The sequence below is a fragment of the Pelmatolapia mariae genome, linkage group LG8 (assembly GCF_036321145.2).
Source record: "Pelmatolapia mariae isolate MD_Pm_ZW linkage group LG8, Pm_UMD_F_2, whole genome shotgun sequence".
NCBI lineage: Eukaryota > Metazoa > Chordata > Actinopteri > Cichliformes > Cichlidae > Pelmatolapia > Pelmatolapia mariae.
This window is the reverse complement of record NC_086234.1, coordinates 5,250,559-5,274,496: the sequence shown is the minus strand read 5'-3', so window position 1 is coordinate 5,274,496 and position 23,938 is coordinate 5,250,559. Positions and strand designations below refer to the sequence as shown.

Sequence of the window (23,938 nt, the reverse complement as noted above, 5' to 3'; positions counted from 1 at the left end):
AAGCCTGAGGCTTCAACATGCACACTCCACGTCCATGCCCAGACTGATTAAAATGTTTTTGGCGGGACAAAGACCTAGATAATGTCTGTGAAGGTTCTCAGTCATCCAGGTCATCCTAGTTTAAGGAGCTTGGAAAGAAAAGTGCCTGGACTTCTTTAATTTGCTTGAAGGCATTACACCTCTCATACGAGAAGCTTCTTCGGCTCTAGGGTCAAATGGTGGAGAGTCCCAGATTTAAGGCCTGTGGGAGTGTCCCCCCCCCCCCCAAGAGGGACAGTGAACCCCCTAATGATCCTCTACCTAATCACACGAGCCAAGGTGTGAAGACGGGTGTAGGTCACAATCAGCCAAGGTTTCAGGTGAGCTCATTGTGAAACCTGGCCCCACCCTATCATGTGATTTCCTGAGGTCAGATGGCCCAGGATGTGAGTGGGCGTCTGGGAAGGGATCTCAGAACTGGATTATAGATGGCAGACAGTTGGTGTTGTAAACCACCGCCTCTGTTCAAAGATGGCTGTTCACAGTGGACATAGATGGCTTCTTTCGCTCCTCTTTTAAACCATCTGTCCTCTCTGTCCAAAATGTGAACATTGGCATCCTCGAAAGAGTGACCTTTGTCCTTTCGATGCAGATGGACCGCCGAGTCTTGTCCTGTGGAGGTGGCTCTTCTATGTTGTGCCATGCGTTTATGAAGTGGCTGTTTGGTCTCTCCAATGTAGAGGTCTGAGCATTCCTCGCTACACTGTACAGCACACACCACATTGTTAAGTTTGTGTTAAGGAGATCTAGATAATGCTAGTCAGATGGTGTCAATATTGTGGTCGACTGGTAGGTCTCAAAGCTTTGTCTCTAACAATCAAATTTGGCTGCAAACAGACATTTCCAAAACATATATTTTGTTATGAACTTCACTTTGTTTAATTTTTTTTTTTTTAAATCCACACTCAAATGAACCAACAAATAGTCAGTGAGCCACATTTTAAAACACAGACACATTTTATGAATAAAAACCAGACTGGGTTTTTGTTAAAATTGTTACATGGTAGACAAAATTCAGAAAATATAAAATAAATAAAAGTGAAACAAACAATCAGACAAAATGTTTTGTCGGCTTCCAGACGTTTCTCCACAGTCTCAGTTGACAATATTCACATTTGACATCAATACTGTTGATAAATGAACACAAAGTAAGTTAATAGGTGACATTATCAATACGTCTAAATGAGTGTACAAGTGTGCATGTCCACAAACGCATGCAGGTGTTTACAGGTTAACTGGCAAAATGATCAATGAATTAAAAAAAAAAAAAAAACAACTCTTTTTTTTTTTCCATTTTGTGTTGACCTGCAGGTCACATAAATGCTATATAAACAAAGGTTATGGGGGTGGAAAGGTCTGCAATATCATCAGTAGGGAAATATGTGATTAAAGCTAGCTCTTCTTTCTACTTTTAAGATCAATTGACGTGACAAAGATACAAAACGACAAAGAAACAGAAGTTGTGAGTAGGAGAATACGTTGACTTGTAGACCAACTGTTCCACTTAAGAAATCTACACCTACAAACCACAAAGCCATGCCGTCCCTCTGCTTCCCACCACCATGCATCACATTTAGTTTGCACTAACACAGAGGTCAGACAAAATCCAGTACACGACATCTCTAGTACAATGCATGCTCTCATGTTTTCACGAGTAATTTTTTGCAGATTTGTTAACATTGCACGTTATTTGTTGAGTAACTAGCACAGGTGAACGTAAAAAAAAAAAAACCCTTTGGGGTTGAACAACAAGATCATCATGTTTCATGATGATCTTGTTGTTTTTTTGTTTTTTTTTATTTTCAGCTAAATTATATTTAAATTCAGGGGGGGGAAAGAATCTAAAGCTTTGCTAGTTATTACATGAAGCTAGTGTGGCTAGCTCGATGCTAACAAGAACTTAAAAGCTAATTAGCTTAACACAGAGGTGGCAGTTAACAATAAAATTAATATTTCCAAAAGACTCTTCTGATTGTGTTTTTTAAATAAAAACATGTTAAACCCATTACACTGAATAATTAGAATTCTAATTTTGGCTTTAAAATGCTAATATCTACTAAACAAACTTTAAATCGGCAGTTTTATCATTAAAAATGTTTCTTCTTGTTTCATAAATCCCGTGTATCTTTTTCCTTTATAGCAATGGCTAGCCCAAACTCCCACCCTACCAGTCTGTGATATATTTAGTTCTATTTACAATATTTTTTATATTTTAACTTAGCTGAATTAAAAAATTAAATGAATTAAAAGATAAAATTTTATTGTATTAATGGGAAGCTAACGACACCAGCAAAATATCTGTGATGATGCTTTTTTTCAGGCTTCTGTACTTGAACGTTTGCCATGTAATCACCTCTTTTGTCATTTTAAATACCAACATTTCCAGTCTATAAACTGACTGACACTCCTAAGCTCTTGGGCTAAGAGCAATATTGAAAGAAAGTTGAAAGAAAGTTGAAAAAAAAAAAAATTGGGAACCACCAAACTCTGCAACCACGGTGAGACCAAACCGGGGTTCACGAGGGTACATTAAGTGCTTTAAATGTTGGTTACACACACTTAAAAGTGGGGCCATTGTAGGTCGCTTCAGCATGCAGGTCAAGGAGAAAAGAAGCTGCCACAATATAATAAGTTTGACATCAAATTAATTGCCAAGTGCATTTTTGGAGTTTTACTAAGATACGAGCATTTTTAAAAAAGCATTAAAAAAAAAAAAAAAAAAAAGATAACCAGCTTGGACTGGACTTCCTGTTGTCCACTCCACCAACAATGCAACAAACTACCACAACAGAAATGTCAAACCTCCAGGAGTGTGAGGGATTGTGGTTGGTTTGAGCTGGAACGCAATGGCACAAAGAAAGCAGCAATTTGTAAAATTTACATATAATAAAATAACGCCAAGGGTAATGTTTCCGTTTGGTTCGCCTCTTACTGAAACACCAACGATAAAAACCAGGATAAAAAGACCACAGTATACATGATACCTCAGATACGTGCCTCCTGGCTTTTTTAAGGTATGAGAGGCACATTATGATAACAGGGGAGTACAACTGTGCACAACACAGGTCAAAGGCACAACACTGGACAAAGACGAAGGGAATCAACACCCAAGGTGCTTTGAATGGGCCAAGAAAACCACAAGGGAGGAAATAAAAGTGCTTCTGAATGACATGTTTGGGCATTTTTAGCAGTATTTTTAGCAAGTCTGCTCATGACTCTGGTATGTTGAAGAAAACTGCACAACACACTCAATAGGTGAGGAATATATATATATATATATATATATATATATATAAAAAACCCTCAACAACAAAGAGGAAGTCACATCAAAGTTTGAGCTCCGAATCCTGACCGAACATGGTCAGGGAGCGTAACAACAGCAGGTAAGGTACCATTTTTCCCCCAATAAAATGCATTACTTTTCCTCATGCTTGGTACAACATAATTGCATCAAATAAATTCTTTATACAAAGGATGGATTAACAAAGGGGTCAATGCCAGTAATAGGTGTCTGCGATAACGACTGAGCGCTCCTCAGCTTTGATTAAAATGTGAACAACGTGATTCTCAGTTCTCCTTCTGATATGTGTGAATATGGCTCAAACTTTGCATCAAGTTGCTCACATGAACAAGCTGCATTTACCCCAGATGGTGAAATGATTAGTCACTGACAGAATAAATAAAATATAATAATTAATTAACAAATGTGAGTCACAGATGAAGCAGAAACATTAAAGAAAATTGCTTTTCAGTGTGAGAATTAGGTGCATTTCTTCATCACCTGTCAGTTAAATTGATTTTCTTGCTCATAAGCAAATAAATGAATACTGGCTGAACAGTTACTGATTATTTGAGTAAAAATGATTGAAAATAGGCTAAAAGGTGAGAGGTGGGCCATCTGAAGCCAAAATGTTCAGACTAAGAAGTACAAAAAGGTATTTTGCTATTTTATTGGATTTTCTTTTTCTTTTCTTTTTTAAAATAAATGTGACTAATTACCCAATTTTGATAAGGCCTATGAACCCTTTTTGAACCATCTGGACTCCAGAAATGTTTTAAAATTTTTATTATGTGATAAACTACAAATTAGTGAAGCACAGATCCAGTTCCAAACCAAACTATATTCAATTTACATAAATATAAAAAAGAAAAAGCAGAAAACTGAAAGAACAGTTATCCTTTCTGCTTGATAAGTGACTTGATATTCAATTGTGGCAGATTAAAGGGGACCTACTGTGCTACAGTGGTGGGTTCTATCATCAAGCTGAGTTAAAGTTTCATGAAATGAGGTGAGCTTATGTACAAGTAATCCCAGGGAGCCAAAAGTTCAGTTTATCTTTACAAGGGGCAGCCAATCAGACTAGAGTCTGGGATCCGGGAGCTAAAGGAGCTTGTTTCAGTTCAAGGATGAGCTAAGCGCCTGAACCAAGGCCCAAATGTAGGACAAATAAGGATTAGTCTGAAATGTGACTCATGCAAAGCTCAAGAATAAAACTCTAGAGCTAAAATGGCCAGAACAGATCCCCGTTTATTTTCTGTCAACTGACAAATCACCGTTTTCGCTTTAGTACGAGCCAGTTCACTTGCACACATGTGCACAGATTAAAGCTTGACTTATACTTCTGCATTACAATTTTGCTAAGCTGTTGTTAGCATTCACAGCTAGTGTGGTTTCTATGCCACTAATAGTTTACTAAAAAAAAAAAAAAAAAAAGCAGGCAACTGAAACTGAATTATTCAGGCAGGTTACTTGCTCCTACATTAGCCCTGTAACCCCCATAACCCCATTATATGCATTACGTTTGCAAAAGTAATATACTCCATTATTCACCACCAAGCAGCTGTTACAGTTAGTGTGGAAGTATAAATCAAGCTCACATCCTGGCCTGTACACAGAAGATTTATATGTTGTTGCAGCGTTTTTGAAAGCGTCAAAAACAGCACAATAACATATCAACTTAATGTTAAGCACAAGAACAACATACTTTAGTCAAACTACTAAGGCTTCGCTCTCGAGCTCATAAAAACTGAACTCACTTCCCGGCTGGCAGCGTTGTTTACACAGCGTATAAAACTCAGGTATCTCAGGGCTTTAAGCGGTGAGTGGTACAGTTTAGCTTGCGCCACGGTTGCTACAAGTGCTGCAGAGTGTAAGACAACACAGTCATTTTGGTGTGGCAACAAGAGGCAGCTGCAAAGTGAGCGAATATTGGCAAAGAGAATAGCACGAGGCCCGAGAGGAGAGGGGTGCTTCAGGGTTTTGAGGCAGCATACAGTCTGGCCACAGTCCAACCTCCGCCACACATTACTTGGACAAATGACAATGACAGTAGTTTTCCTTATCCCTAATTACAATTTTAAGATATGCAATAGTTTAAAGTCGGATATTTAAGAGAAAACTTACCGGTGTTATCTTCTTTTTTTCTTTGAGGAACACTACAGAAAACGTGCAGCTGAAAAACTGGTGATATTTCAGTCATGAACAGAAAGCAGAGAGGCACTGCATACACAAATTCACACCCGTGTTAGCGGGTGGGAAAACTGATATTTTCTCCATTGTTTAAATAGACTCAACCACCAGAATATGTAAATATATCACAACTATGATACAGAAATCAATAATTACATCATTTGCATTCAATTTTTCATATAATTTCATCATGTAGCCTATATAGATTTATATAGATTCCTCACATGCCTTGACAAATTGTACACTAGTGTAGGTAAGTCCGTTTTTTAGTCATGTGTTTTCTTTTCTTACAGATCAAAAGGAGCCACTGGAGACTTCCAGGTTAGCTCATAATGAGTGATCGGTCCGTGCATCATCCGCCTGCGACTGCTCCGTCTCGGGCTCCACCTGAAGAGGAGTCGATGCTCTCTCGGTCAGTAAGTGGAGTGTTTTCATTCCTTTATGTCCTTTGAGAGTCCTGAGGAGGTTTCTGCTAAATCAACAGAGCCAGATGTGTAAGACAAGAGGAAATATCCCGTCTGATAACGATGATGGAGATCCAGAATCGAGGTGGAGATGGAGACGATGATTTCTGGTAGCTCTGTCCGTCCAACTGAGAACAACAAGAGGCTAATATCAGCGCCGTAGCCTGCGCTCCTGTCACACTGTCCAACAAAAAGCTGCAATGAGGAAAAGCCCTGAACCTGTCGTCTCTCTTTCAAAGTAAAGAAGGAGAGACGAGAGACAAGACAACAAGCCAGGGTCACGTTGCAGCACTGAAGGGGGACGCCAACAGCGCCCGCTGTGGAAAGGCACACCAGAGGAGAAGGGAAGGGGCGGATGGTCATGATGATGATGATGATGGTAAAAGGTGGAAGGGGTTGATGAAAAGTGAAGAAAATGTTCGACAACAACGTGGTTGTTGCTGATAAACTGTTGTTAAGCTCAGGATCTCTTCACATCCGCGAGCCTCGCTCCTGAAGGATCTGTGAAAGGCAGACAGGAAAAAGACCACTTTTAAACATTTAAACAAGACGTTTAAGAAAAAACAACACTTAAACACTTTGAATTTTGAGGGTTTTTTGCAATAAAAAGGCAGTGTTAGCAAACCCTTCTTCCAGATGAAGTCACAGGATAAAAGTAATTTAGTACACTGATTAATAGAGGTGGGAATAACCATACATCCCACGATACGATATTATCACAATACTTAACGCACGATACGATATTATTGCAATTTTTAAAAATATTTTGCGATAATCAGATTCTGTACATAAAGGTAAACTTTATCAATATTCATTTTATCTAATAACAAAGTCTCACACTCAGTCTTTCTCTCATTTCAGTCAGTTTTATTGTTGACAAACTGAACGGTTTGTATTACAGTCTAGTAGAGCAGGGCGATATGACCAAAAATATTTATCACGATATACATTTGAAAATTTGCGATAACGATATAACTGACGATATAATTGACACTAGACAAAATACTTTACAACTCCACAACTTTATTAGTGCAAAAAAACCCCATTAATGTATTTTCACTTAAACAAGCAGCTGTTTTTTATGTGCATTAAAGTTATATAAAAATTTAACAGTGCAAAATTCCTTGCTGACAGTTTAACCAAAAGGCATTTCCAGTGGAAGTTGGCCGACATATCCTCAGCATAACCATGTATAATATCCACAAAACTTAAAAAGAGGTTATACACACACAATACGGTAATATTATGTTGAAGCACAGTACGTATCACTCCGCGAGGCTCCTGCCTACGATAGCCGTAATGCTCCGACAATCCATCAAGCGGTGCGGCTTCGTAGTTTAGCAAAGTCGTACTGAAACATTTGACAGATTTTTGAGCGCCGTGTAGCACATAAAATCGTTTCGAGGTCAGTAAACACAACCAGAGTTCATACATAAGGCACACGGTATTATAAGGGGCACTGTCGATTTTCAGAAAAATCAAAGGATTGATTTTAAGTGTGCCGTATTTTCCAAACAACACGGTAATAACGACGGCCCGCTAGCATGCGCTACCAAAAATAGTGCTTTGTTGTGTATCTGACGGACGAAAGCTAAACCAGTTCCACACCACTGAAGTTGCAGCATTTTTACAAACCAATTCTGGTTCATCCGTTTCATTTAACGATCCGCTTTCGCTCTTCTCATTCTGCGTCGCCGCCATGTGTGTATGTAAACAAAAGCACTGCGCATGCGCGTTTTACCCATATTCTATCGCGATATTTCATTTTCCTATCGTTGCCCAAAATTACACCGGTATTACCGTGAACGGTATGATATAGCCCAGCCCTACAGTCTAGTCCAACTTAACTGAATGCAACCATCTGGTACAATTATAGCTATTCTGAACTATGCAATTTGTGAAAACTATGCAGCCCCTTCAGCAACTGAGGAATTTGAAAGTAAATTAAAACAAAATATAATTTTACATTAAATAAAAAAGTTTTAAACTTAGTTAAAATAAAACATGTCTTAAATTAAAATAAGTAAACTGTCATGTTTATTGCTGCCATAAAAAAAGTTAAACATTTGGACAGTGAAGGAATGTCAGGATTCTTGCTCAGAAAAAGGAGCTGATCAACATGCTCTGAAGTCAGAGCATGTTCTAGTCCACAAAAACTTTTTTTGTAACAAAATATCGATTTCTGCTGTCCCTGTATCGATACATTATTAGCAAACAAAATATCACGATACTACACAGTATCGATTTTTTCCCCCACCCCTACTGATTAAACTGATATAAAAAAGCTGTGGTGTTCAGGTTCCTGCACAGACAGCATTCTCAAATCTTTGCTTTTTCCCTTCAGAAACTATGTGTCACATTTGCTGAGACATTTAGGAGAACAAAGAGAGGGTCAGACAGACTGAAATGTTGTAATCCAGTAAATATTTCAGCAGTCAGTGTGCTGTACTCCACTTTTTACAACTTTCCACTCTCTATGCTATCACTTTTACCAGTACACTCTATAGTATTTTTATTGATATATTTAACATATTTTTAAAATAATGTAATCCTCTGTTGAGCCAGTTGTAACAAAATTTCATTCCTTGCATACTTTTTTATAATGAATGCAGATGCAGAATAACTGCTTGGGGTTTTCGTCCAGCTGAAATCTGTCCAAAACAAACAATTAGTCAAAGCAATCTGGGTTTCCTTTTAGCATTAGCTTCCCTTTTTCAGCCAGAGCAAAGGAAATAATTTAAATTGTTATTTGCTGAGGGAAAAGTCTGGACACTAGGGCTGCACGATTTTGCAAAAAATGAGAATCACGATTTTTTTTGCTTAGAATTGAGATCACGATTCTCTCACGATTTTCTTTTCCAACATAAATATTTATAGCACTTATTAACTGCACATCAACTTCGTAACAGTTGAAACTGAACATAAAAACAATAAATAAACATAAAAACAATAAATGCCTCACATTTTGTCGTTGCCGCAAAATGTTACATTGCTTGAAATTCCGTCTCCACCATTGCCCGACACTGCGTGTACAGCGCAGGTAGTGCAACAATAGAAAAATAGTTGCCGGACGGCACTGTGTAGCGTTTGTCTAGGGCAGGGGTCAGCAACCTTTAACACCCAAAGAGCCATTTGGACGCGATTTCCACACAAAAGAAAACTCTGGGAGCCGCAAATACTTTTTGACATCTAAAATGAACATAACACTGTATATATTGTTTTTTTTTACCTTTATGCTTTGTGTGAACAACTAAGGTGTGTTGCTTAAATGCATGAAGTGCTACAGAGAAAATTACATTTTAATTTTGTAATTAACACATTTTGAACTTTGCAAAATTCCGCCTAAGTATATGTTTTACCTGGTTAATATGTGTGGCGGGGCGTGGACTGCAGCGCCGCTGCCGGGGAGGCGGACGCACCTTAGCGGTACCCGCAATCACGCCTCGCCGCCTTAACGTCTGTGCCACCTATGCTGTTGTGTTGGTGTGTGTCGGGCTGCGAGCTTTAACACCGGCTGTATGCGTAAAGCAACCGTGTGTGAAAAGTGGTCAATAAAAAGATGCTGAAAAGCGTGTTCATGGAAACATAGTCGGGTCTGCCGTGATATGTTTACAATGGGACTTCCGCTCCTGAACCTCTGCGCACAGCGTCTGCTGTACGGTCGGGGCTGTACGAAGTCACTTTCATCTTTACGCACGACTGTAAGCTGTCGTCTGTGAGGGGTGAACGTGTTTGTTTTTGGAGAACAGCTGCTGACATAATGTGGATCCGAAGATCCATAATTGGCCTGCCTGGGGTTGAAAGTCTCGCACGGCGTTTCGGCGGGTATATCGGCTTCCGCAAGTGTGACGCTTATTTTGATCGATCAAAAACTAATAGAATATAATTTTATATTTATATTTCAATATCACAATAATCTTCCAATTTAGAACTACGAGTTAAAAAAAAGAACTAACATAAATAAAGACTTTAGCTAATTACTTACAAAAAATTATTTATTTCCCCAAACCATGCGGAGCCGTAGAAGGACTAAAGATCCGCATGCGGCTCCGGAGCCGCAGGTTGCCGACCCCTGGTCTAGGGTGTTGATCATTTTCCTAAATCCCTCGTTTTGCACTGTGTTGATGGGAGCCATATCTTTGGTCAGGTGATAAGTAAATAGCCTCCGTAATTTCTTTCTGCCTGCAGGAGTTCGACGTGTATAGGGAAGCGCTGTATAAGGTTCCCGTTATTGATGTTTGGATGGTTGACCGGGACAGATTTTCTCCTGTCACTTTCTCGTCATCCCTGATGTGTTCTCCGTTGTTTCTTTCCTGCCAATTTGAGCATCACACGGCACAGCTTCTGTATCACGTGGTATAAGGCTCCGCCCTTGTCATTTGTTGAGCAGGAAGAGTGAGCGCTTGTTTTCATGCAGGTTATGTCCCAGATCAAAATGCGGTACAATCGTCGTCGTCTTTTTTTTTTTTTTTTTAAATCGTTGTCATTTGGAAATGAGATCGCACGTAAGTATGAATCGAGATCACGATTTTCTAACGATTAATCGTGCAGCCCTACTGGACACCATAATTATGGATGTGAAACTGAGGATGCAGCACGCCAGTACCCTGATACAGATTTGTAAATCTGAATCATACCCTGCTTTATCACCTATTTTTCTCTAAAACAGGAACTAATTTTCAAAACAAGCAGCATGTTGGATTTAATAAAATATGAAACTAATGATTAACAGCATTAGATTATTTGGAAAGTTAGTGGATCAAGTGAGAAGTAGAAATCGTTTCCCGAAAGACTTGTATACAACGTAGACTACAGGAGTGGCCCCCTGCTGGTCATTTGCAAGAATGCAGGTCTGCAGTGGCTTTACTTTCACAAACGCAGAAGCTAGGTTCATGTTATAAAAAAAAGTTTATAATGAATACTTGGTCGATAAATGCTTTATACTTGAGAAAAGATGCTTTCATTGATAAATCTACATCTAAAAACAGACTCAGTTCCATAAAAAAGACACAAGAAGAATGAATGAAATCCGAGTCTTTGCATTGATTTCATGGATATGATCGCATACATGAAAATAATCTTGCAGATCTTGTTAACTCACTGTTAAGCAGGTAAGAACTACGAAGACAAGCGATACCAAATTATTTGAACACAACAGCAGCAGTGGCTCAGTAAAGTTCAGAAGGTTCTTGACTTTTGTGGCATCCTGGCTGCCAGCACACAGACTATTTCTAGCTGAGCTCATCCATATGGTTATATTTAGCTCCTGTATTTGTTGCAGCGTAAGCTTCCACATTAAGTATTTAATACAGCACAATAAACTGAGCTACGGAAAAAGTATAACATGAACTTTCCACCAAGTGAAGGTCTCAAACTTCAGAAAATGCATTTTTCATACAAATGCATTTTGACCTTCAGAGAGGCTGCTTGTGAAAAACGCCCAAATGAGCAGAAGCCACATGAGATGGTAAGGTCCACTCTACCCAGTCTTATCCAGCATGGACTGGTTTATGGTCCAACAGTCAAATATTTTCATTAGGAAGGTTCCTCACTGAGTCAAGTGAAATGGAAGTATAATTAAATTCTACAAACACTAAGGAAGGTGCTTCAGTGCTACCTTTATTACCCATGTTGTATCCACTGTAGTTCAGGTTAAGCACTTGAATTGAGAGGGGGAGGATTACAGAATTCAGTTGACCAAACTGAAAAATTATGAGATTTTACACACTGAACCTAAAATAAAGGCAGAAGTTATACTGGCACGTCTCTTCAGCAGGAAGTGAAAACAAACTACTCAAGTTTTATGTCATGAAACATGTCTAGAATGGATGTTTTAAATTAAGTTCCCAGCACATAACTTTAATCTCTTAGACAACACTGTGAGTAGCTTTTGGCTCTGGGTTTTAGTCAAGGATGGTTTCAGGCCTGAAGAGAAAACTGTGGATGTAAAGCGCTACAGACCAAGGTGGAGCAGTGTGGACATTGTATGTAAATGAGATAATAATTATAATTATAAAAATGTTTCTTATTATTTTGCTGTAGCCAGCTTTTTAAAAAAATAATTTCTGTTAGCTCTTAGTTCTGTTACCACAGGATGGGGTAAGAATCTTGCCGTGGTATTGAAAATAGCATCGATTATGGATCAAGTTCCAGGGTATCGGAATTGAATTTGAAATTCAAGTATGGACCCTAAACCATCAGGTCCACCGTGCCGTGACTGACTGATGTTGACTGAGCCCAGGTTGTTGGCATGCTGGATGCTGGCAGCATGCCAGAGAGAAAAGAATCAACAGCACATCCAGATACTTGTGTAGGCTGTATCTCGCATTAAGTGTCTTGCATACAGCTATACTGCACTGCCGGTCGTTAACATCCAGTTAAAAACACAAACTTATTGTGGGATGCATTTAATTCCACTTAATAAGCTGTTTCACTCCCTGTTCTTTAAGATTACAAACAAGATAATGAAGTAATAATTTTCCACCAGTGATCCTCTTTTATATGAAACATTTCATGGGGTGAAGTATCCACGACGCGCTCATTTTTGCCCATCTTTGGGGCACTGTGGTTTTGATACAGCAGACTCACATCAACAACATCTGGCGACATTATTAAGGAGTCTAGCGTCAGAGCAGTTAGCTTGTCTGAGCTCATTAAAACTTCTTCAGATCTTTTAGTGACCTCGTGACATTTTCTATCGAGTCAAGGGAAGCTTATGGGCAAAAGGAAGTAGGATTTAGTGTTTTGGACGATTCAAGTGCAGCTTTGGTTCCTACACATGGATCCTGTAGCTTCTGTGGCTTATAAACTGGGTTTTAATACACAAACACGGTCCTTCTCTGCAGTTTGCAGGAGATGTTCAGACAGCCTGAACAACGGTATGAAATGTCGGCTTACCTTGGCCTTCTCGGTGGGCTCAATGACGATGCCATTAGTGGAGTTGTTGAGTTCCCGGGAAACTACACATAGAAATTCAGCCTGGTCCTCATTGCCATAGTTATATGAGGAGCCGATGCTTATAAGCTGAGGGCGGAGATGGGCAAAGAAACAAAAGATCCGGAGTTAGAAGAGAGCCTACATTTCCAAGACGTTTCACACTCTGCATCTTTTCAGTCAATAACTTGTGTTTTTTCCATTTAATTTAGTTCTACCATCCTATTTACTTTTGGTTGTTGTTTTAGAGAAACTGTTGAAAATGTCTGAAAAACAACAACAACAAAAACAACAACCCCTAATCAAACAAAGAAATATTCATTATATAAAAAAACAAAACAAAAAAAACAACTGAATGATTTTAAGTTTTCCTATTCTGAATACTCAGCCTGAAAAAAGGGATTTGATACAATTAATAAATGACATTTTATTTGCCAATATAGACTTAGACAGCGATATTTCAGCACATATATCACTGCATTTATGTAGTCTGTTCATGACTTCTCTTTCTTTGCCCTACAGCAAGGATGGCCACCCTGCAACTCAACTCCTGTGACTCACTCTCGCTTTGACAAAAGATTTGATGGATATCATTTTGGAATTTTAACTTTTTATTTATTTAACTTCCCCTAGCTACGGTTTCCAAAGACGTTAAAATCACTGGGGAAACTCAAAAATAAAATAAATCAGCAGTCCGTGGACAAACAGGTGTGCCTTCACAGCCAAAGCCGCTGGCTTATGCTTTGTTTATGGTCACCACATTGGCTTTGTTGAGCACCAACTGTGACATGCCAGTGCTTGAGGGTGGTTGAAGATTAAACATTTTCCCCTAGCAACTGGAGGATGCCAAGGGTTTGCCAATTGGTCTCTAGACGACTGAGACTGAGGCCTTCAGGTTATTTTTCACAAACATGGATAGAGCTCAAAGTTTCCTGCAGAGCTTTATAGTAACTGCTTCACAGTAGGCCTAAAAATGCTACTAGTTCTGTCATGTTTGTTGGTAATTAAAAAAAGGCAAATGAGTTGTGTTATTTTAGCTCTTTAAATTTAATAAATGCAACAAATGTGGTATTTTCTATTAAAGTTAAAAGTACCAAATAGTCATAATCAGACCTTTGCGGAGTAGTCACATGTGGCAATGACTATAATTATTTACAGCTATTACTAATGTCAGGGGTTTAATTCATACTTACCTTCATTATAAGGTTCAAAGATCTTCTTTTTCTTTTTGATTTGTTGATCTTTTGAAGATCAAAAAATTGATACAGGTTCATATTGATAATACATGATTACTAATATAGAGGAAACTACAAGGTGACAGAGTCCGACTGCATACAGATTCAGGTCAAGACCAAATGAAGTACTTTTAGTATCCATTCCTGCTCATGATTAAAACATTTTGTGCCCCAGTCTTTCCTGTGTGGAAATAAATACCTGACAATGTGCTGGCATACATTTCAGGGCAAGCGGAGCTTAAAACTGCGGCGTTGAATCAACTAAAGCGTGAACTAAGAGATGACATATATTTTAAAAGCTGCGTTTTCTGCACCTGCTCAAACTTCCAACCGTCCGACATAGTTGAGACCATCTGTGTGAGTTCCTCCTCTTGGCACTGTAGTACTCGATACACATGCTTCACAGGGCCCTGAGGGACACAGCAAAGGCACGCAGAGCATTACTGAAAAAGCATCAACAATCTGCAGGCAGGCACACATTTTGTTTGAACACTTTACAAGCTACCTGGGTTATATTTGCACTGGAAGAAAGTCAGCCACTAAGACTTATTTTGGTTTAGCTTTGTTTACCTGAGATGTCCGGTTCTCGTTGTCCCGTATCCTCTCTTTCACCAGCCTCACCAGGGAAGCAATGTTGTAGAACTCGGCTTCCTCCAGAACGCCTGAAACACAAATCGAATGAATGTGTTATTTGGTGTCTGAGATGCTGCTCACCGACAGCTCTGCATTATGTTTTTGCTTTTTACCTTCTTCTGCCAGATTCTTATCCATAATCAGTTTTCCATGCCGAAGATAATTCAGGATAGGGCCAAAGTACGTGGGGTCTCTGTCGATTAGATATGCTCCTGTCTCATCCTGCAAGAATTAACAGGTTCCAAGGAGCAAGTTCCATGTTAACAGAGGAGCAAGTTCCATGTTTTGTTTTGGTTTTTATTGTTTGTTTGTTTGTTTGTTTGTTTTTTAAATTGGAAAGATTGTTTATGTATATTTATAGGTTTTTTTCTTGTAAATTTGACAAGGTTTCTTACAAATTCTATGGTGTTTTTATTGTAAATTTTCAGGCTTGTCGACCTATATTTGCTATTATTTCTATTAAATTTCTCAGTTTTTTTCTCATAAATTTCCATAATTTCCATATTTTTTTTCTTTAACGTTGAAGTTCGTTAATGTAAAATTTGCCATTTTTCGTGTAATTTTTTTCTCGCAAATGTGGGACTAATTTAGAAAATTCAAATTTTTAAAAACTGAAGTGTATCGTCCTTGTGCTTTTACCTGCAGTAGTCTATAAACATTTTGTACAGGGCAGATGGGTACTACTGTGGAAATTGATTTTTCACTTTTTAATTTGTGCTTTTACAGTTCAGTGTTCATGGTTTTTGTGTTCTTTGCGTCCCTTTGCTGTGTGAACCTGTGTTGTATGTATTTGTGTTTTTCTGGCGTCCCACTCACCTTGTCAGAGTCCAGGTCCGGGTCTTCCTGACACAGGCGGAACAGGAAAGATTTGGGGTCCCTGCACAGCGTCTGTTTGGTGGTAATGAAGTAGGTACCACCGACGTTAAGCCGGACCCAGCGGGAGCCCGGCTTGTCCACTGGCTCGGACGGGGAGCTGGGATTGCTCTTCACCGGGAACCCAAACACCGACCTTCCGCCGCCGCCGCTGCAGCCTGACACCCCACCCGGGCTGAGCTGACTGCTCCGCGGCGGAACCATGAGGGTGGGCGACGCCAGGCGCACCGAGCCCCGGATGTCGCGGTGCTCGGGCTGCTCTATGGTGCCAGCACCGCTAGGTTCCACAACATGCAGCTCAGCCATGTTTCCTCTCCGTCTGAAGAACCAGTCGCACAGCCGCACGGTGAGCTAACGACACACTGCGGGGAAACAGCCTCCCTGAACCGCCTGGTAAACACACCGAGGATATTTTTCTCCTTCTGACGGGCTGCCTGCTCTCATCGGGGCGTTGCTGCTCGCAGTCGACCGCCTCCACCTCCAGGCCCAGAGATTAGGACACAAAAACGACTATGAGAGGCTGCACAACAGGAGCAGCATCGCATTTAACAGTTTCTCCAAAAGCTAAATTGGTCATTCTCATCTATTCAAATGTTAACCAGAGAAAAGGCATTTCTTCCGGGTTGTAACGTGATTACTGTTTACTTCCGCCGTGTCACGGCTTTTCAAAATAAAAAGCGAATTCAGTATGCAGAATTATTTATTATTATAGAATTATTAGGAAAATTATTTATTTTCCTTGAACGGGCATAAACAACAGAATATCGCTTTAAATTCTGTTATGTAAAGGAAGAAGACCTTAGCCGTAATTATATACAAACCAATCATACTTATGTGCAAGAATGGGGATTTTATGAACATTTTTTGCTGCTTTAAAAAGGAGCAATATGAAATACGAAATCTAAGGTTAAACTCGGAAAATATATTTAAATAGTTATGAAACAATCACAAAGTACAAATGAAAGCACTAAAGAGTTCAATTTTTAACTTGAACCTCTCATTTGCTCTCTTAATTACTATGGAAGCACTAAAGGTGTACTTAGTAAGGTGGAAATAATTAGGGTGGAGTGGACAAAAACAATATGGGAAACTGGAAACAAATACAAATCTTGTAATAACATGACATGACTATATACATTTACGTGTTATATGTACTATTTTCATTTTATGAACTTTTTTTTTCTGTAAAGATAAGTGGAGTATTTCTGATTCATAGAAGACCAAGGTTTCTTTGTGTAAACATGATGTCAAATTAAACTTGGAGCTCAACTAGAGTCCAAGTCTGTCAAACAACTGAGAGAAAAGGAACTGAAATGGAAAAACCACATGAACCACACAGGATTTGTAATGACCTTTAAGCAACCATTCAGAACTTTTTTTCTTCTTCTTCTTCTTCTTCTTCTTCTTCTTTTTTTTTTTTTTTTACAGTAAAACAAAGACATGGCTTGTTTTTTTCTGCTGGGAGTGCTTTTACTGCTCACTCAGCAAACTAGCTTTCACGGGAAAAAAGGAATTGAGATTATGAGATATGGATGAAGAAGTCCATGGGAGTGAGGGAGAAAGAGGTTCTCATAGTGTTGATGATGGTATTAACTTCGGCTAATCTTGAATGGTATGGAACAAGGGGTGAAATGACTCCTCAACACACTGTTACTACCAGCAAGGCACATATCACAAAAACCCCTTTCACATGTTGCAAAAGGCATTTCCTGAAGTTCAAGGAGTGATGCGTCCTCGTCGGGGAATCGAACCCCGATGTCCCGCGTGACAGACGGGTAGACTCATCACTATACATTTATATAACAGCGCCACAAGACCATAGTGGACAAAAATATATTGCATCCGTAGTGGTTTAGGACTCCCATAGAGAATGAATATGAAACAGTTGAGGGTCGTTTAACTAAATAATTCAAGAGAATATGTCCTAAAGTATTCGTGATGCAGTGACAAAAAGCACAGCGTCACGTCTCTCTCCAGCAGTCCTCGTTAGTATAGTGGTGAGTATCCCCGCCTGTCACGCGGGAGACCGGGGTTCGATTCCCCGACGGGGAGGCACTTCTTTTTCACTCTTGGAAATGGTAAAAATTACACTGCACACCATAGGTCGTCAACTATTTTGATGTTTCAGGAGTTCCTTTAAGAGGCTAAGGAGTAAAACAATATTAACACTCGTGACAGTTACTGATCTCTTCTAAACTCTAAACTTTAGTCTTCTGGGGCTGTTGAGAGTTTATCTATTATACGTCAATTATGTTTGTTTTGGAGGGTTTGTTTTTACGTTGAGGCGTCTACTCATTGTAGTCTCTTTGCCCGCCGTTATTTACACGTTAAATTTGATACACAGGAACACACGTGCACAACTTAAAACGTATAGTGGACATTATTGTGGCCACTATTTTATTATTATTATTACCATTATTATTTCTGTCTGGAAATAGACCAGTTTGAAATGATAAATTACAGATGTGTGTAAACGGTTTTAGAATGCCCTCAATGACTCTTTTAACCACTCTCATATCAATATCATTACAATCCAACGATTTCATTTTTTGGGGGTTTTTGTTGGGGTTTTTTTTTTTTTTTTTTTGCTTTTTTCATTGATGGTAGAGAGCTCTACGTTGAGGTATCTAGTCATTCTAGTCTCTTTGCCCGCTGTTTACACGTTTGATACACATAAACAGCCGTGCACAACTTAACGTATCAAAACGGGGAAACAGCGACACTATCCCATAGTGGATATTATTGTGGCCAGGATCGGTACTGCAACATAAAAGTCGTTGGGTACCTTCCTCGTTAGTATAGTGGTGAGTATCCCCGCCTGTCACGCGGGAGACCGGGGTTCAATTCCCCGACGGGGAGGCATTTCATTTTCATTCTTGGAAATGGTAAAAATTACACTGCACACCATAGGTCGTCAACTATTTTGATGTTTCAGGAGTTCCTTTAAGAGGCTAAGGAGTAAAACAATATTAACACTCATGACAGTTACTGATTTCTTCTAAACTCTAAACTTTAGTCTTGATGCATTCTCAATCATCCAGGAAAGTAAATCTCCAAAAGTTGAATCTGTTCATCTGGACGTCCAGATGAACAGATTCAACTTTTGGAGATCTAAACTTTAGTCTTCTGGCGCTGTTGAGAGTTTATCTATTATACGTCAATTATGTTTGTTTTGGAGGGTTTGTTTTTACGTTGAGGTGCCATTGTAGTCTCTTTGCCCGCTGCTATTTACACGTTAAATTTGATACACAGAAACACGCGTGCACAACTTAAAACGTATAGTGGACATTATTGTGGCCACTATTTTATTATTATTATTACCATTATTATTTCTGTCTGGAAATAGACCAGTTTGAAATGATAAATTACAGATGTGTGTAAACGGTTTTAGAATGCCCTCAATGACTCTTTTAACCACTATCATATCAATATCATTACAATCCAACGATTTCTGATTTTTGGGGTTTTTGTTGGGTTTTTTTTTTGTTTTTTTTTTTTTGCTTTTTTCGTTGATGGTAGAGAGCTCTACGTTGAGGTATCTAGTCATTCTAGTCTCTTTGCCCGCTGTTTACACGTTTGATACACATAAACAGCCGTGCACAACTTAACGTATCAAAACGGGGAAACAGCGACACTATCCCATAGTGGATATTATTGTGGCCAGGATCAATACTGCAACATAAAGGGTGTCAGGCACCTTCCTCGTTAGTATAGTGGTGAGTATCCCCGCCTGTCACGCGGGAGACCGGGGTTCGATTCCCCGACGGGGAGGCATTTCCTTTTCACTCTTGGAAATGGTAAAAGTTAGACTGTACATGATGGGAAAGTCCCATATACACTGCTCAAAAAATAAAGGGAACACAAAAATAAGACATCCTACATCCTCTGAAGGGGAGGCATTGCGTTTTCATTCTTAGGAATGTTAGACTGGACACCACTGGAAAGGTCCTCAACTATTTTAATGTTTCAGGGTTTCCTTTAACAGACTAAGTAATAAAATAATATTAACACTCATGACAGTTAGTGATCTTTTCTAAACTGTAGCCTCAAAACTCCTCCTGGACAACGCTTGGAATGCTCAGGTAGGATAGAAAATTGCTAAGTGCTAAAGAGTCTAAGTAACAGAGCATAAAACACAGAAAAACATGAAGGAGATTTTCCTGGCCTGGTCGTTTTATAGCAGATAACCTTAAAAATATTCTGCAGTAGAACAAAAACAGAAGAAAACCATGAATCAACATATAAACATTATGTTGCTGAAGTGAAGCAGAGCAAAGTTACAGAGGTTTCATTAGAGACACAGCTAAGCATTCTGCAATTTCGCATAATTTTAAAAAGTTTAAATTTCTTCAGTACTGAACAGCAGAACTGAGACTTTCTTGTGGGAAGTCAGTTAAATTAAAAACAAAAACACAGCGGCGGACAGCGCTGTACATAACGGTAGACTTGTGCGTAATAAGCAAGTGAATAATGCAGAAAACAGAGATTTTTAGATGGGGAAACTGTTCTTGAAGTACACTGAGAAAGGAAGAGAGCTGTGCATGAAGCTTCATTTTACCGTGGTGGAAGCAAAACAGCAAAGAAGGAATTCATGACGATGTCTATATGAAGCGAAATATGAAGCGTAGTTTGCATCTTCTTTTGCTGCTGGTTCAGTCAAATTTGGTTGGAGAGAGACAAAGCCTACAGCTCCAGAATCTAGCACAAAAAAGATAAACACAAAGCGCGGACCGCCAAAGCATCAGAATCTGTGAGCTGTCGGCTTTCAGCCCCGACGGCATTCGGGTGAGGAAGCCGACGTCTCACTGATTCTGATGCGTAGGCGGTCTGCACTTTGTGTTTATGTCTTTGTGCAGAATCCGTGTACCTGCTCTCATTTCCGTTTTCAGCTGTTTGGTGGTTGTTGAAATTTTGTGAGGTTTAACCTGAGATTCTGGCGTTTTGGCAAAATAAATTTATATTTAAAAATCGATTAAAAATTTTAATGAATTGATATCATGTTATTCAAGTTAGAATAGAATTTAATCGGAAAATCGATAATCAAAACAGAGCCTGTAATTGTAGTCTCTCTGCCCGCTGTTATTTACACGTTAAATTTGATACACAGAAACATGCGTGCACAACTTAAAACGTATAGTGGACATTATTGTGGTCACTATTTTATTATTATTATTACCATTATTATTTCTGTCTGGAAATAGACCAGTTTGAAATGATAAATTACAGATGTGTGTAAACGGTTGTATAATGCCCTCAATGACAATCCAACGATTTCTGATTTTTGGGTTTTTTGTTGGGTTGTTTGTTTTTTTTTTGCTTTTTTCGTTGATGGTAGAGAGCTCTACGTTGAGGTATCTAGTCATTCTAGTCTCTTTGCCCGCTGTTTACACGTTTGATACACATAAACAGCCGTGCACAACTTAACGTATCAAAACAGGGAAACAGCGACACTATCCCATAGTGGACATTATTGTGGCCAGGATCGGTACTGCAACATAAAAGTCGCTGGGCACCTTCCTCGTTAGTATAGTGGTGAGTATCCCCGCCTGTCACGCGGGAGACCGGGGTTCGATTCCCCGACGGGGAGGCAATACCTTTTCATTCTTTTAAAAGTTAGACTGCACACCATGGGAAAGTCCCATGTACACTGCTCAAAAAATAAAGGGAACACAAAAATAAGACATCCTACATATGAATGAAATGTTCTTACTAAATACTTAAATACTATGTTATTTACATAGTTGAATGTGCTGGCAACAACATCACACAAAAATTCACACAAAGATTATCAATGAAAATCAAATTTAGCAACCCATGGAGGTCTGGATTAGGAGTAACACTGAAAATTAAAGTGGAAAAACACACTACAGGCTTGTCCAACTTTGATGTAATGTCCTTAAAACAAGCCAAAATGAGGCTCAGTGGTGTGTGTGTGGCCTACACGTGCCTGTATAAAATTATGTTTGTTTTGGAGGGTTTTTTTTGCCTCTTTCGTTGATGGCAGAGAACTCTACGTCGAGGCTTCAATTTAATACACATAAATAGGTCTGCACAACTTAACGTATCAAAACGGGGAAACAGCGACACTATCCCATAGTGGACATTATTGTGGCCAGGATCGGTACTGCAATATAAAAGTCAACAGGCACCTTCCTCGTTAGTATAGTGGTGAGTATCCCCGCCTGTCACGCGGGAGACCGGGGTTCGATTCCCCGACGGGGAGGCATTGCGTTTTTTTATTGTTCTGTTTGTTAATTTTTTTCGATCATGTAAACAATACACAGGTACATTTAGCAAATTCATCATTTTCCCTTTCTTTATAGTTCAAGAAGGTTATATCTTTATAACTCTTTTTGAACTGCTTTATGTTTGGACATTGCTTCAATTCCATATTCAAACTGTTCCACAGTTTTGCTCCATGCACAGAAACACAAAAGGTTTTTCTGGTCGTTCGTACCTTCACTTTTTTGAAGTTACAAAAACCCCTTAAATTATAACTTACTTTTTTCCAAAAAACATACTCTGAATATTACCTGGCAGTTGATATTTGTTGCTTTGAATAGAATTTGTTTATTTTTTGCTTTGAATAGAATTTGTGCAGTTTGGAATTTCACTGGATCAGCAAATTTCACCATTTCAGATTGCAAGAATAGTGAGTTTGTATGATCCTTATAACCTGCATTGTGGATGATTTGAACTGCTTTTTTTTTTTGAAGAGTAAAAAGTGAATGTAATGCAGTTTTATAGTTATTGCCCCAGACCTCTGCACAATAGCTTAAGTATGGTGAATCCAGTGAACAGTAGAGAATATGAAGTGATGTCCCGTCTTATACCCATTTTGCCTTGTTTAGGATTGCAATGCTTCTTGATACTTTGGAACGAATATATCTTATGTGAGCTCGCCAGTTAAGTTTTTCATCTATTATTACCCCCAGAAATTTATTTTCACTGACTCTTTCAATATCAACACCATTTATTTATTTATACTACTATTTCCAAATAACATAATTTTAGTTTTATTCAAATGTAATGATAATTTGTTTTTATCAAGCCAGAACTTCACTTTACTTATTTCATTAGTCATATCATCCAATAAATGCTGCAGATCATCACCACAGCAGAAGATGTTTGTATCGTCAGAAAAGAGTACCATTTTTAATACTTTGGACACTTTACAAATGTCATTACTGTATACGTTGAAGAATTTTGGGCCCAAAACTGACCATTGTGGTACACCACAAGCAATGTCCATACATAAGGAGCAACCACCATTTAATTTCACAAACTGTTTCCTGTCACTTAAGTAACTCAGGACCCAATTTAAAATTACCCCTTTTGACACCATAACGTTCCAGTTTTCTTATTAATATATCATGATCTATAGTGTCAAATGCCTTTGTCAAGTCTATGAATAACCCAGCCACATATTGCTTTTTGTATATGAAATTTGTGATGTATTCTATTGAATCTAATAGTGTCAGTGATGTTGATCTGCTTGATCTGAACCCGTACTGACTCTCTGTTAGTAGTTTATGTTTATCTATAAATTTTTCCAGTTGGTTTTTACACAGTTTTTCAAGAATTTTTGAGAATTGAGGTAGTAAAGAGACAGGCCTGTAGTTTGTGAAATAGTGTTTGTTGCCAGATTTGTATAGAGGTATAACTTTTGCTATTTTCATTCTGTCTGGAAATAGACCAGTTTGAAATGATAAATTACAGATGTGTGTAAACGGTTTTATAATGCCCTCAATGACTCTTTTAACCACTATCATATCAATATCATTACAATCCAAAGATTTCTGATTTTTTGTTGGGTTTTTTTTTTTTTTGTTGTTGCTTTTTTCGTTGATGGTAGAGAGCTCTACGTTGAGGTATCTAGTCATTCTAGAATCTCTGCCCGCTGTTTACACGTTTGATACACATAAACAGGTCTGCACAACTTAACGTACCAAAAAGGGGGAAACAGCGACAACATCCCATAGTGGACATTATTGTGGCCAGGCTCGGTACTACAACATAAAAGTCGTTGGGCACCTTCCTCGTTAGTATAGTGGTGAGTATCCCCGCCTGTCACGCGGGAGACCGGGGTTCGATTCCCCGACGGGGAGGCATTGCGTTTTCATTTTCACAAATGTTAGTCAGACTGGACAGCATTGAGAAGGTCCTCAACTACCTTGAAAAAGCAGACAATGTTTGTATCCATCTTTCTGTTCAGTATCAATAGTCCTAAACCATTTATGCTGCACTGACCCCTTTCCAGGGTTGGCTCTAGGATTTGGTGGTCCTAAACA

The 23,938-nt window shown here is 38.9% G+C and overlaps 1 protein-coding gene and 6 non-coding genes across 7 annotated transcripts; 6 read left to right on the top strand and 1 right to left on the bottom strand.

The window, feature by feature from the left end:
• Positions 1 to 916: 916 nt before the first annotated feature.
• On the bottom strand, positions 917 to 16,322 carry kctd2 (potassium channel tetramerization domain containing 2). Its single transcript, XM_063482552.1, has 6 exons — positions 15,591 to 16,322; positions 14,888 to 14,996; positions 14,712 to 14,803; positions 14,456 to 14,551; positions 12,871 to 12,996; positions 917 to 6,474 (listed from the first exon to the last, which is right to left on the bottom strand). Exons 1-6 carry the CDS (start codon positions 15,951 to 15,953, stop codon positions 6,445 to 6,447), a joined length of 816 nt encoding a protein of 271 aa, XP_063338622.1. The 5' UTR covers positions 15,954 to 16,322; the 3' UTR covers positions 917 to 6,444.
• Positions 16,323 to 17,627: 1,305 nt separating this feature from the next.
• trnad-guc (transfer RNA aspartic acid (anticodon GUC)) lies at positions 17,628 to 17,699 on the top strand. Its single transcript has one exon. It is a non-coding gene; the product is annotated as a tRNA-Asp (tRNA).
• Positions 17,700 to 18,434: 735 nt separating this feature from the next.
• On the top strand, positions 18,435 to 18,506 carry trnad-guc (transfer RNA aspartic acid (anticodon GUC)). The gene has a single exon. It is a non-coding gene; the product is annotated as a tRNA-Asp (tRNA).
• Positions 18,507 to 19,346: 840 nt separating this feature from the next.
• trnad-guc (transfer RNA aspartic acid (anticodon GUC)) lies at positions 19,347 to 19,418 on the top strand. The gene has a single exon. It is a non-coding gene; the product is annotated as a tRNA-Asp (tRNA).
• A 1,744-nt stretch (positions 19,419 to 21,162) lies between these two features.
• trnad-guc (transfer RNA aspartic acid (anticodon GUC)) lies at positions 21,163 to 21,234 on the top strand. The gene has a single exon. It is a non-coding gene; the product is annotated as a tRNA-Asp (tRNA).
• Positions 21,235 to 21,798: 564 nt separating this feature from the next.
• Positions 21,799 to 21,870, top strand: trnad-guc (transfer RNA aspartic acid (anticodon GUC)). The gene has a single exon. It is a non-coding gene; the product is annotated as a tRNA-Asp (tRNA).
• A 1,813-nt stretch (positions 21,871 to 23,683) lies between these two features.
• trnad-guc (transfer RNA aspartic acid (anticodon GUC)) lies at positions 23,684 to 23,755 on the top strand. Its single transcript has one exon. It is a non-coding gene; the product is annotated as a tRNA-Asp (tRNA).
• Positions 23,756 to 23,938: the final 183 nt, after the last annotated feature.